Source organism: Acanthisitta chloris, unplaced genomic scaffold (genome assembly GCF_000695815.1).
Source record: "Acanthisitta chloris isolate BGI_N310 unplaced genomic scaffold, ASM69581v1 scaffold37436, whole genome shotgun sequence".
Taxonomy (NCBI): domain Eukaryota; kingdom Metazoa; phylum Chordata; class Aves; order Passeriformes; family Acanthisittidae; genus Acanthisitta; species Acanthisitta chloris.
Genome location: NW_008678264.1, coordinates 6306 through 18853, shown reverse-complemented (window position 1 = coordinate 18853; position 12548 = coordinate 6306). Strand labels below are relative to the sequence as shown.

Below are 12548 nucleotides of genomic sequence, written 5' to 3'. Positions count from 1 at the left end.
TCATGCGATTGGTTTTGCACTGGTAATTGTTGCCAGCTAAAATGTAGTAAATATTCCTGAAATAGACCAGTAAGAATTTTTAAGCTAAATGGCACCTAACTATTAAGAAAAACCCTCTGCCTCAGAAAATGAAAGTATTAAATCACTCTAATATTTGCTTCTCTTTTCAGTGGCAGATGTGCTGGAGAGCGAACAAATTGAATGCAAGATAACTACTACATGTATTTGAAACCCTCTGACTTTTCCTTTTAGCCTGAGTGACTAAGATTAGTGATAAACTATTTTTTAAAAAAATTTTGCTACACTTCATTGCCAAGAAAAAAAGCCATGACAGTATATTCCATTGGCAATGTCTGCAGCAAATGTTTGGAGATGGTAAAATTGTCCCAAAAGGTTGTGCTTGTCAATAAGTGATCTGGACTAACAGCATTTCAGATGAATAAACTAGACTGAATTTGGCAGAGGACTGACTTAAATCTGAAACTTGAGGGGCTTTCTGTTGATTTTTCCCATAGGTTATTCCTCTGACCGATTGCTTAGGAAAAGACATAGGCAGTTGACTGTAGCCTGTCTCTTAGGAGGGGAGGCCTGTCTCTATCCCATGGCTAAGTGACACCAATTGATAAGCAAATCTTTTTTCAAGCTAAAAGGATGTTCTGAGTTCACACATGCACGCACTATAAAGTTTTAAAAATCCCTCCTGTTCACCAGAAGGTACATCAATGATCAGTGACTTATAAAACAAGACAAAAACATTTCTAGTGTCATTTTCTTTTGTTTGATGATTTTTTGGGAGATAGTTCTTTTATTTCTTAGATTTATTCTACTCTCCACTGCTTTTCACAGGTTCGTTCAGCTGGGACAGAGTCAGCATAAACAAGACAAGAGCAGCCAACAATTTTGTTCAAAGCACCACTTGGATAAGGTTATAAATTTGTAAGTATCCTTTTTCCCTTTAGCCTGCTTTTGCTTTTGTCATGAGATGTGAAAAATCATCAGGTAAATGTGATGTTAAATTGTCTGAGAATCACACTTCCATTTATTTTCTTACTGCATAAAGGGATTCAACGTATAGCATGAATAGTTGGGTGTTTGGTTTTGGTTTGTTTGGGGTTTTGGGGTTTTAGTTTTTGTTTGTGGTTTTTTTAGGGGGGTGTTTGTGGGGTCTTGGGAGGGAGTTGGCTTTTGGTTTTAAATTTTTTGTAGTAACAGAGCTTTTTTCTTAACAATCCAGAGTTATCACAACACAAAGTGCTTAATCTACTGAGTTTAAAAGGCAATTTCTTCTTGCTGTGATTACTTTTGAAAGAGGTAGTTTGAAAGACTAGTTGACTTGAAGATTCTTCATTAAAAATAAAACTAAAAGTTGCATTTGAGTCTTTTCTTAGCACTAATGCAAAAAAAATGAGTCATGCTGTTATCCATACTATTGTGGAAGCAGGTCTTAGAAATTATACTGTGAAGTCCTGTCTTCCCAGTTGACGTCTTCCTGTATTGTAAGTAGCCCGGAGTTTCACCAAGGCAAGGCAGGTTTTTGTTTGCTTTTGTCTCTGGAGTGTGTGATCTTTTACCAAAGAGCAAGGCCAGTTCATAGTACTGCATGACACAGTGCAATCTACTGATTTACAGAAGCCTCAGCCTGGTTTCCTGCACTGCTCTCTAGTCCTCCCCCTCTGTGCTGATGAAGTGAGAGAACCCTGAACATAGCATTTACCCAAGTAGGCATAGAGACTGGGGTTGTCTCAGTTGGGCTGAGAGAATGGGATAACATGAAACATGCAATGCTGTGTATGAGACATTACTGCCTAGTATCAGTGCTTAGTCATTTGATATTATCTATACTTAAAGTGATGATACATTTGTAGGTAAATCGTCCTCTAGTTTTATAGTAAAATATACCTAATGGATATTAAAGTAGTAAATTAGGTTGGCAAAATCTTTTTCAATATGAGGGAACAAGCCTGAATGTTTTAAAGGGACAGGGTTATTAAGAAAATGTTTTATGGTAAGAAGAATTTTTTTATTATGAATGAAGGCAGTTTCTTTTTTGTAATTGCGAAATATCCTGCCATGTTCGACAGTGTAGGAGAGTAAATTTTTCCCCATGCTATGCTGCTGTAAAATGAACACGTTAAAGAGAGTCTATTCACAGAATTCCTCTGGCTCTTGGGTAGTCAGATGTTTATTTTTCTATTTTCCAAGTCTAATTTCTGTGTGTTTCTGAATGGTGGAAGTGTAAAAGTCATAGAACACATGAATCTGTGCCTCCTGTCACTTACTCTCTTGAAGTTATGTACATGATCTTTCTCTGCCAGTTCTACCAAATTTGCTGCTCTGTGCAATCTGAGAGGAAACAAGGATCTCACAGTCAGGAATTTCGTTTTGCTGAAAGTGTATCTTTATACAGCTTAAAATTTTTCTTCATGTTTTGTTTTGCAACATTTTCAAAATGTTTAAATACTGTTTGGATTGAGGCAAATTCTTCTTTCAATAAAAGTCATAAATGTAGCCATTCTTTAAAGGCATGTTGTTCAATTCTGAAACAAAGAAGCTTTCTCTCACTGAGTTTGAATTGCTGCTCTGAATCCGGAATTTCCTTGGAGAATACTCACTTCTTAGAGATAAAATAGCATGAACATAACTATGCTCAAGATTAGGGAGAGAGAGAGAGAGGGTTTTCAGTACCAGCTGAGGCACATCTTGCACTTGTTGCTCAAGGGGCTCTTGCAGAAATTGAAAAATTATGGTAGCTTGTATTAATTTTATGTCAGATACATTTTACATTGAAAACAAATCTGGCAAATTTAATTCCCCAGTAGTTCCTTCTGGGTGCAAATGCAATTAAACCCCAGCCATTTTCATGGTAAAATGAAGTACTCAGTCTAAAACTTTGGTTTCTCAGCAGCAGTGAGATATAATTTAGGCTTGGGTTAGTTGCTGTCGTTTCCAGACTTTTCAAGGAAATCTTATTTGAATAACCCCAAATCTCACAAGCTTAAAACATTTGGCCATTTCAGTCAAATACATAAAGCCAATACAGAAAGAAATATTTCTTATTTTTATGTGTCACTTCAGTGATATTTATGAACTCAAATATGAATTGTGGCAATACTGAAGAGAATGTTCTGATTTAAATTTAGAAAGTGTAAGTATAGATTAGGAATAAAAAATGGATACTTGAACAGGGACTACAGTGATCTTGTGAAATAATACTGATATGGAAGGATATTAAAATTCCTCCTCTTGTTCTTAGAAATTCCATGAAGGAAAAAGGGTCGAGTTTTACTTAGTGCTAAACAGAGCTGGACTACTTTTAGCACAAACTATTATAATGCATATGAAGAGACTCTGAGTACTGTAGTATAATTACTGTTGGCTGACACAGTGCACTTGTTCCTAATTCCCTAGTGCTTATTGTGGTGTGGTATAAATAATATTGTTGTAAAAATACACTCTCAAATCCTTTTCAAATGTACTTCATGAATTTATATCGGAGTACAAGAAATTTTATTCCCTCCTGAACAGGAAATTGAACGTTTTGGTTCACTGCAGCACAAGAGGAGAGTGTGGACATGCTTTAGGGTCCTTATAATAAAGAGTAGCTGGTGCATACATCAGGCTCCAAGCTGCCTTCAGTGCCTGAGCCCATTGGAGCCTGTGCAATATAGCAACAGTACTTGTGCCCCAGCTTTAATTCATGATTTAACCATAGAATGGTTTGGGTTGGAAGGGACGTTACAGATCATCTAGTTCCAACTCCCATGTCCTGGACAGGTACACCTCCCACTGGACCAGTTTGCTCAAGGCCCCACCCAACTTGACCTTAGACACTTCCAGCGATGGAGCATCCACAACTGCCCTAGACACCCTCATAGTAAAGAATTTCTTCCTTATATCTAACCTAAATCTCCCTCTTTTTAGTTTAAAACCATTCCCCTTTGCGATATCACTATGTGCCTGTGTAAAAAGTCATTCTCCCTCTGTTTTATAAACCTCCTTTAACACATCCATAGGCTTCTGCTCTCCTGTTCAGCTTTACAGGGCATTGATGAGACTCAAGCAGAACACTTTGAGTGACATCTGCGGCACTGTCCAGGGTTATGGTATGCTTAAATATCTGAAAAACATCCTGTCTTCAGAGGTGTATCTTAGAGTCTGTGTTTTCAAAAGTTCCCTTGATGTCATATCTGTAAGCTTTTCTCCTCTTTTCAAATCAGGACTACCTAGATTCTGCTCAGCATTCACGTGTTGATCAAATGTGACTCAAACTGAGTAGCAGCTAACTATCTACAACTTAGCTACTGACTATGTACAAGTAATATGTGAGCTTTTTTTACTGTTGGTTTCCTTATATGCATACATTAGAGACATTACTTTCAGTGCAAATTTCAGTGGAACACCTTACGTTTTTCATTTTTGTTAATGAAATGCTCTACTGGAGTATTTTGAAACTATAATACCACTTAAAAATATGAAAGTAAAAGTAGAGCAGTATATTTTATAATTCTACTGAAGAGTTTTACAACCCCAACTGCTTCTGAAAGCTGTTATCTGTTTAGGGCAATTCTCTCATTCTTTCAGGACTTCATATGAGTCATATGAAGTCACATGAACTTGGAGGATTAGATAAAAAAACTGCTTTATATTTGTAAACATGGCATTATTACTTATAACCATACTAGTGAAAATGTTGGTGCTGAATGTGTCATGTTTCTGTGTCTTCATATCCTAGGAGTTCTTGGGGGGTTCTGTATGTTGAAAGGCAGAAGTAAGTTAATAAAGGATGTTAGAGTGTTAAGTATAATTATTTTATTACATTAAACCCATGTAAAACATATAAACAGTTTCTTGACACTGCTGTGGAACCAATGAATCAAAAAGCGTCATAATAAATCAACAAGCAACTTTGGAAATTACAAGTTATCTTGGATTCTCAAGCATTTCAATAGTTTCATTACACAGTACTTTCTTGCATCCTCTCTGCTTCAAGTATGCAGCCCAGTATATTGCTTCACATCAGAAAGTCCGATAAACTTCAGTGGAAGTGTTTATTCACAAAATAGGGACTTTGTATGAATATTCATGGAAGTAATAGGTGAATAAATTGTTTGTATTCTGCCATCTGTTTACACTAAGCTTAAATCACAAAGGTTGTCATATCTGTCTTTTCCTGTTAAGGTACAATCAGGTGTTTTTTAAAAAAAAACCCTCCACAACCAGCCAACCCCATTCTGCTCTTCCATGGAGCACCTTCTTGTTAGACAGCCCTTTGTCAAGCAGCATCTAATCTTCAGCAAATTTTTTTTTATCCTGAGTCTTCCCTTTGAAATCTCCCAGAAGGGTCTGAATAGAAACTGTAATTTTAACTAGAACTCATTTCATTTCTTCCTTTTCATGGAAACAGAACAGCTATGCTTTTTAACTAAAACAAGTTCTGTTTAACTCCTTGGACATGTAAATATCTGTGTGAAATTCACCTTGCTTCCCCCCTTAACTGAAAACCCTTTGCCTCTATGATGGATGAATTTCTTTCATGTTTGGTGATTTTACTTTGAGATCTCCTGTACTGCATCTCGTGTTCTTTAACAGCTGTATATTAAGAAGCATCTCTGATCTAAACCTCAGTGTACGTCTAATTAAAATACAAGTATATGACTCACTATTAGCTCTTGATTCAGAGCAGAGATGAGGATAATTAACCTCTTTGGGTTAACCAATCTAATGTTGATGTGTTACAATAACTTTCATTTCTCTTAGTCTTTTGAATCACTTATATCCACTGTAATGGTGTTCTAAAAATAGCTTTACAGATTAGACTTCTTCACTAAATTTGAATCTTTCCTGGTTTTGCCTCTCAGTTTTTTAAACAAAGCACTTCTGTGATTCTCCAGCATTTATTGCTTCTGAGAATTCTCTGGAAATGTAATGATCAGTCTGTTTGTAAATTACCTGGGTTTTGTCTCATGTCTGAAGATGATAGATTGCCCTTCATTGGGATCCTGAATGGCTTTATCACTGTCTGTGTTCTTGTCTCCTGCACAATAGCTTGGCTAAGCTGACTGCTGTTGAGAGTATCTTCATTCTTACATTCTGGGGAAGTGGTTTTACAGTCACTGTGGGCACTTTCCTGGAAAGTAAGTACGAAGTACTGCGTGTTGGCTAGAAAAGGCAAAAGAGTATCAGGAATCAACACTGCATAAAAGGGATCATGTTAAGCTTGAACACTGTTCATTTTTAGTTACATATCTCAAAGAATACTATTGGGAAGGGTGTGGAGAAAAGCAACAGTGTGTATGGTCAGAGTCGTAAGACTCCAGAAAAGACCTGACTGGGGACTGAAGGAAATAACTAAGTCCGTATGGTGGTGGTTTGTGAAATGCTCTGTCGAAGTTTAACAGGTGAAATGGTTTGGTATCATGATTTAAGTCACAGCGTGACTGGGTTTGTTGGGAGAAGTTAACAAAATAGCTGAGCCAGTTCTAACAGCTCATTGCCACCAAAAGGGGGAGGTCTGGCTCTGTCCCTTCTCCCACATCGCTATTTTTCAGTTCCTTGTGCAAGCTTTGCTACTTGTTACAGTGCTCCGTAAATCAGTTCAGCTCATCAGTCTGCAGCAAACTAATTCAGTAAAAAACCCAAATAGTTTCCGGGTAGATTAATGAGATGATTTAGATCAGTGAAGGTCCCAGTTATCACCAGAGCCAGCACAGAAGGGTCGAACGCAGCAGAACTTTCTCACGTGGCTGGTGGCAATTTGTTAGATTGGCTCAGTCTTCTTGTATAACACCCTTATAACAGACTGGGGAGCAGAGCAGGAGGGTTTTTTCCAGGGTTTTGGAGAAAATTGTTTGAATTCTGTGATTCAGAGCGCTGTGTATGTAGGAGAAGAATTTTTTCCCATTTGTCTGTTCTGTCACTACTGAGCTCTGAGCTTTGCAGAGGTAAAAGCACAGTGCATTTTCAGTGGAGCTGTCATTTGTGATGCTGAATGCTATTTTAACAATAATACTGTTAGTATTTACACTGATTTAGATCATAATTTTCATTTATTGATATCTGTTTCAAATTTTTAAAAAAACACATTTTTAATCCCTGAATGTTCACACTTGATCTCTGGGTCCTCTATATTTCCTTTGTATCTACACTGAAACCTGAGTAAAAATCCACATGTCAAGTCTCATACCATCCACTGATGTAAAAAAAAAGCCTGCAACAGTGGCATGGTTGCCTTCAGAATCATGCGTGGATTGTGATGAAATTTAGCCATCATTTTTCAAAAACCAAGGGCTTTATTTAACCTGAAAAAATCCTTTGAGCTATACAACAGCAGTTCAGTGCAATTCTGACTTGACAGGGACCTTGTTATTACTGCGACACACGTAAGAGTTTAGTTTCTCTGTCTGCTGTCCACCTGGTTTAGTGTTAATGTGTGTCATATATTTAAAGACAATGCAGAATCTCACAAGACTCATTTGGGTCCTAATGTCAGCAGCATTGAAATCAGCAGCATTGAAAGATGTCCTCTAAAAATATGACTGCAACAAATTCCTGTGAAATATGACAGTAAATCTAGTTATTTCTACCTAGGATGTTATGGTTTTGTTGAGTTTGGGATTTTGTCATCTTAGCAGTCTCTAGCAATAAACCAGAAGGTACTAAATGGTGTGTTACCTTATCCCACCTACTTTTAGACATTCTAATGAAAATTCTCTGGACCTTTGTTTAGCCTGTCCCTCTGTCTGCTCTGTAAGGTGATAAATTCCTATTCAGCAGTTTAAGAGAACTGTCTTCCTCAAGTAATCTATGTTCCTCTTCCTTTTCTTTTTCTTTTTAATTGTGAGTTCTTTTGACACTTGTTTTTTCCTGTACTACCCCTAGGTTCCTTTGTGTGTTTGATCTTTAAATTTTGAATTAGCTTGTGGTCAGTGTAAATCATTCCTACTTAAAAGATTTATCTTTCTCCAGATATCATCTTTCTGTATCAGATGTTGTGACCTTTTCTCATATTCCTTCTGTCTGCACTGTAGAGGAGCTGCTTCCAATTTGGATTGTAAAATGCTTATTTAGATGCATACCCATGTAAGGAGAATCTCTTCTTTCTCTGTGCCTTGAAACTGTACATGCCTTTAGAGTTTCAGGAGATTGTTGTGGGACCTGGATGCAGTCCAGGTTTTGCTGCTGCTTGGTTCTGCAAGATACAAGTTGCAGTAGTATTATTGGGCAGAGAAGGTTTCTGGTTTTCAGCCCTCTCTGCTCACAAAGAATGTGACTGAACCGTTATTGTATGGAGGTGTTGGTGTCTTAAGGAAGGGAAATTCTGTCAAGGGTTTTTTCAGGAGCACAGTAAGCAAATTAAAGGGTACATTTATGGTACAAAAAAAAAGAGAAACACCTCTGGATTTGCCGAAGTTTTGTAGATAGATGTCAGCATTATAGAATGGTTTGGGTTGGAAGGAACCTTAAAGATCATCTAGCTCCAACCCCTCTGCTATGAGCAGGGGCACCTTTCACTAGGGCAGGCTGAACAAAGCCCCATCCAAACTGGCCTTGAACGCTTCCAGGGATAGGGAGTCCACAGCCTCTCTGGGCAACCTGTTCCAGTGCCTCACCACCCTCACTGTAAAGAATTTCTTCCTATTATCCCATCTAAACCCACCCTCTTTCAGTTTAAAGCTGTTCCTATCACATGTCCTTGTAAAAAGTCCCTCTCCAGCTTCTTATAGGCCCTTTTAGGTGCTGGAAGGTTTCCCTGGAACCTTCTCTTCTCCAGGCTGAATAACCCCAACTCTCTCAGCCTGTCTCCATAGGAGAGGTGCTCCAGCTCCTCCTGGTCATCTTCATGGATATTTGCACAGAATTCAAACACAGCAACAGAGTACGTTCTGTTTCCTCCTTCAGATACATTTCAGAGACTTGAGAACTAATCAATGTTGAAACAAATGTGGTGGCTTTCTGGTGACTGCTATGTTTCTGAGTGCTAAGCACAATGCCATGCACTTTTCCTTTGAAGTATGGAACATCCTCATTGTCACTGAAGATTTTAACTGTGTCTTCTTACTGTAGAGACAGTGGTACCCTTGGTCAAACCATAACACCATGAAGCCTGCTCACAAGTGGGATGAAAAACATTGAAAATTGCTTGCCAAGGATGCTCTCCTTCAGGACGTAGTGTTTATGTTCCTATCTATGTAATTTTCAATGGGAGACCTTAAAGCTACAGGTCTCTAGGGAAATCTGGTAGCCAAGTCATAACTGGTGTGCTCTCCTTCATGACTCCCTTGTAAGATGTTAAACTTTGTAAGTAGAAGGGATTTTACATGAATAGTGATAGAGAAATTAGTTAAATGACTGGATAGTACAAGCACTCTACAAATAGTTACAGCTTAATACAGGGTTATTAATCAAAATTGGCATGCATGAACATATGGTTCTTTCAATATACTTCTATTGTGTTGAAGCAAGTAGGTGGGAAATTGAGATTTAGTTACTAAATGCTCAAAATGAAATGCACTTTCCTGCCCAGCTGCCAGTGTGCCTAAGGAGAGGACTTTTGATTCCTTAGTGCTTCAGAATTGTCATGTCTTTAGAAACAAATTAATAAATAGAGAAGCCATCAAAATAGTCTTATGGCTTTGTTTTGTTCTTTTACCTAATCATCCACTTTCAAGTGCACTAGACAGGACAGCTACGTTTGAGTAAGTGACATCTTTTGTTGTTAGATAGTGACATTGGTAAGTTAGTACAATGTGCTGGTGTCAAATGCCATTGCTAGAGTCTCAGCTCAGATGCTTTACACTAATCAAATAAGTATCCGCAGAAACTATGGATGCTTTGAAAAGCAAATCTGCTTTTAAAGCATGGAGTTAGATAGACTAATGTTTCATACAAGTTCTGAAAACACCCAGCTAGAACGGATAATGAGAAGAAACTATCACACTTGAGAGAAAAAAAGTAGAAAGAAAAGGTTAAGTATGGTAAAATTTCGATAGTATTATTCAGTTTACCAACAAAGACTGAACTAAAACACTGGTTTAGTGAGAGCATAATAGTGGAAGTTTGACTCTTTTGAAGAGCTTCAACTCTCGGTTAAGAAAAGCATGAAAAATGGCAAGTATTTTGGGAATTCTGTCCTAATTGTACAGGCAGGTAACTTGCTCACCTTTCAGTATTCACATTCTGTTGTAGAGACATAGAATCCTGAGACTAAGAAGCATCAACAGGAGTTGTAATAGAACCTAAAATAAGCAAAAGTAAAAATACAGTCTATGCAGGAAGGCTTCACTTTCTGCAAGCTCTTTAGCTTTACTCTTTGCTCCACTTCTAGAATGGCCAAATTTTTCTGTGACACAACCTGGGAAATTCTGTCTCCATCCTGGTAAAATGTAACTTGTTTTTAAGTATGCAGCCAAACTCTATGGGTAACCAGAGATTTTAGTGTCTCAAGTTCAATAGTGTACCTGTACAAGTCATTCCGTCATTGCAGTCAAAGTATGATCAAATGAACGTATTGCTATGCAAGGCTGAAATATGAAATTGAAAAATATTGCTTTAATCTGGAAACCTTTTTAATTTGTACACCATATTTCAGTTGCAGAGGAATATTAGGCACTGTACTACATGACATGCTGTGGTCATTTGTTAAGACTAACGAACAGTCACATAATGAGACATCAAAAATACAGTATATTTTAATTAAATAAAAGGCTACCAAATAAGGGAGCAAGAGGTCTTGGCAGTTTTAATGGAGATCCTGGTTTAGAAACAGTGTTGGACATTTGTTTGTGCTTGTAATGCAACTAGAAGTTTATTACAGCATTTCATTTATAGAAGGGCTTTGCCATTGCTTAAGTGTTCCAGTTCTTGTTTTTTCCCCTTAAAAGAAGATATAAAAATAATTTCATGTCTCTTGAAGAGCACCCAGTGACTGAGTTATGACTGTGGCTTCCGTGGAATATGGCAGTGGTGCTAATATCTGAGTTTTCATTGCATTTGGGCTGGTTGATGTTTGCTTTTGGAATTAGTTAGCTTTGACAGTAAGTTGCCACTGTAATTTCTTACCTGAGAAGTTTTGAGTGTGAATATGTGCATATGCTAATGCAATATTTACCTATAGCATTCTGGCTCTTTTTTCAGCCACTGGCACTGTCTGCTATTCCAGTATGCTGTTATGTAGAGTATTTAGAATATTTGTCTTCAGTAGCTAAAATAATGGACGACAAATGAAAACCTAGTTAAGAAATCCGAGGTGTTAAACGCTGTTTTGGTCCTCACTGCATTATCAAAGAGGATGGAATAGACCTTGGAACTCTGTGTTAATGGCAAGGTGACAAGGTTGATCAGGAAATAACTAGTGCATGAGAGATTAGATACACTTGGTTGTCTGATAGTGATGTGGAGGGGCAAGCAGGGAATGACTGCTCTCCATTTCTCCCAAGGTAGGGATTGCAAGCAGCCAAAGGCCGTGATGACAACTGAAATGTCCCATCAGACACAGTTAAGTAATGGAGCTTATTTCCATAGGGTTCAGTAAGTCTCAGAGATATTAGAAAATGGGAAACACTTTTTATGAAACAGAAGTCCAGTTTCGAACGCTGCATCCAGCAGATTCTAAATTCTAGTTGCTGAAATCCAGGAAGATATACTGGGGAAGGGATTGCTTAGTACCTGTGTAACAATTTGTCCTGAAACATTGCTGCTAGTTACTCCCTGAGACATGCTGCTGGGCCCAGTGAAATTTTGGATCCACCTGTAAGTAATGATGTAATGTAGAAAAGTGTTTTGTGTGTGTGGCTCTAGGAAAGCAGGTTCAGGATTTCCAGAACTGTGATGTTTGTGTTGTACTGAATACCTGGGCAGCTTTGTTTATAGCATTTATAAAGCAGCAGTATTTTAATAACTGTCTAGAAAGTAAATTAGCTTCCCCAGCTGAAATGGGCAAAAAAATGTATGAAACCTGTGATTTAGAGAGTTTAAAACACATATGTCATTTTTCTTCATAACCGAGAAATAATTTGTTTCTCCTGTTAAGCATTTATAGGTGCATTGCATCCACTGCTCCAGATAATCATAGTTCTGTCAGGTTTGTTTTTCTGGAGGTAGTTTCAGACTTTGGTTTCCTCTAAAGCAAATAGTATCACCAGAAAGAAAATTAATGTACAGTTACCTTCAGATGGCAACATTGAGTGTTCTGTTGTGGAATCCAAACTGATTTGCTGTCACACAGGTAAAGCATCCGTACTGTTCAACTCTGGCAGTATTTATAAATAAATTACTAAAATATTGCTGGGAATGTACATACTGTACCTATGAATACACAATGGCTGGAGTGCTTTAAAATAAAGTTACTTGCTATACAGATATTTTAGTCTTTATTCATTTATTATGTATTGAGTATACATAGTTGGGTTGGTTGCAGAGAACACATTGCTACTGAATGGTTTGGCTTAGAACCATGGAATATTGAAAAGGACAGGATTCTAGAGGTCATCTGACCTGACTGCTCACAGAGGGATCACACTCGATGAGGTTGCTCAGGGCTACATAGACTT

At 37.7% G+C, this 12548-nt stretch overlaps 1 protein-coding gene across 1 annotated transcript in view; it reads left to right on the top strand.

The window, feature by feature from the left end:
• The window catches only part of FIG4 (FIG4 phosphoinositide 5-phosphatase), a gene marked incomplete at its 5' end in the record, with an annotated part of 50392 nt that overhangs the window by 36568 nt on the left and 1276 nt on the right, over positions 1-12548 (top strand). The window contains one exon of the mRNA XM_009076796.1: positions 847-936. Within this exon, the coding sequence (XP_009075044.1) occupies positions 847-936 (90 nt within the window). The remainder of the gene's footprint in view (positions 1-846; positions 937-12548) is intronic.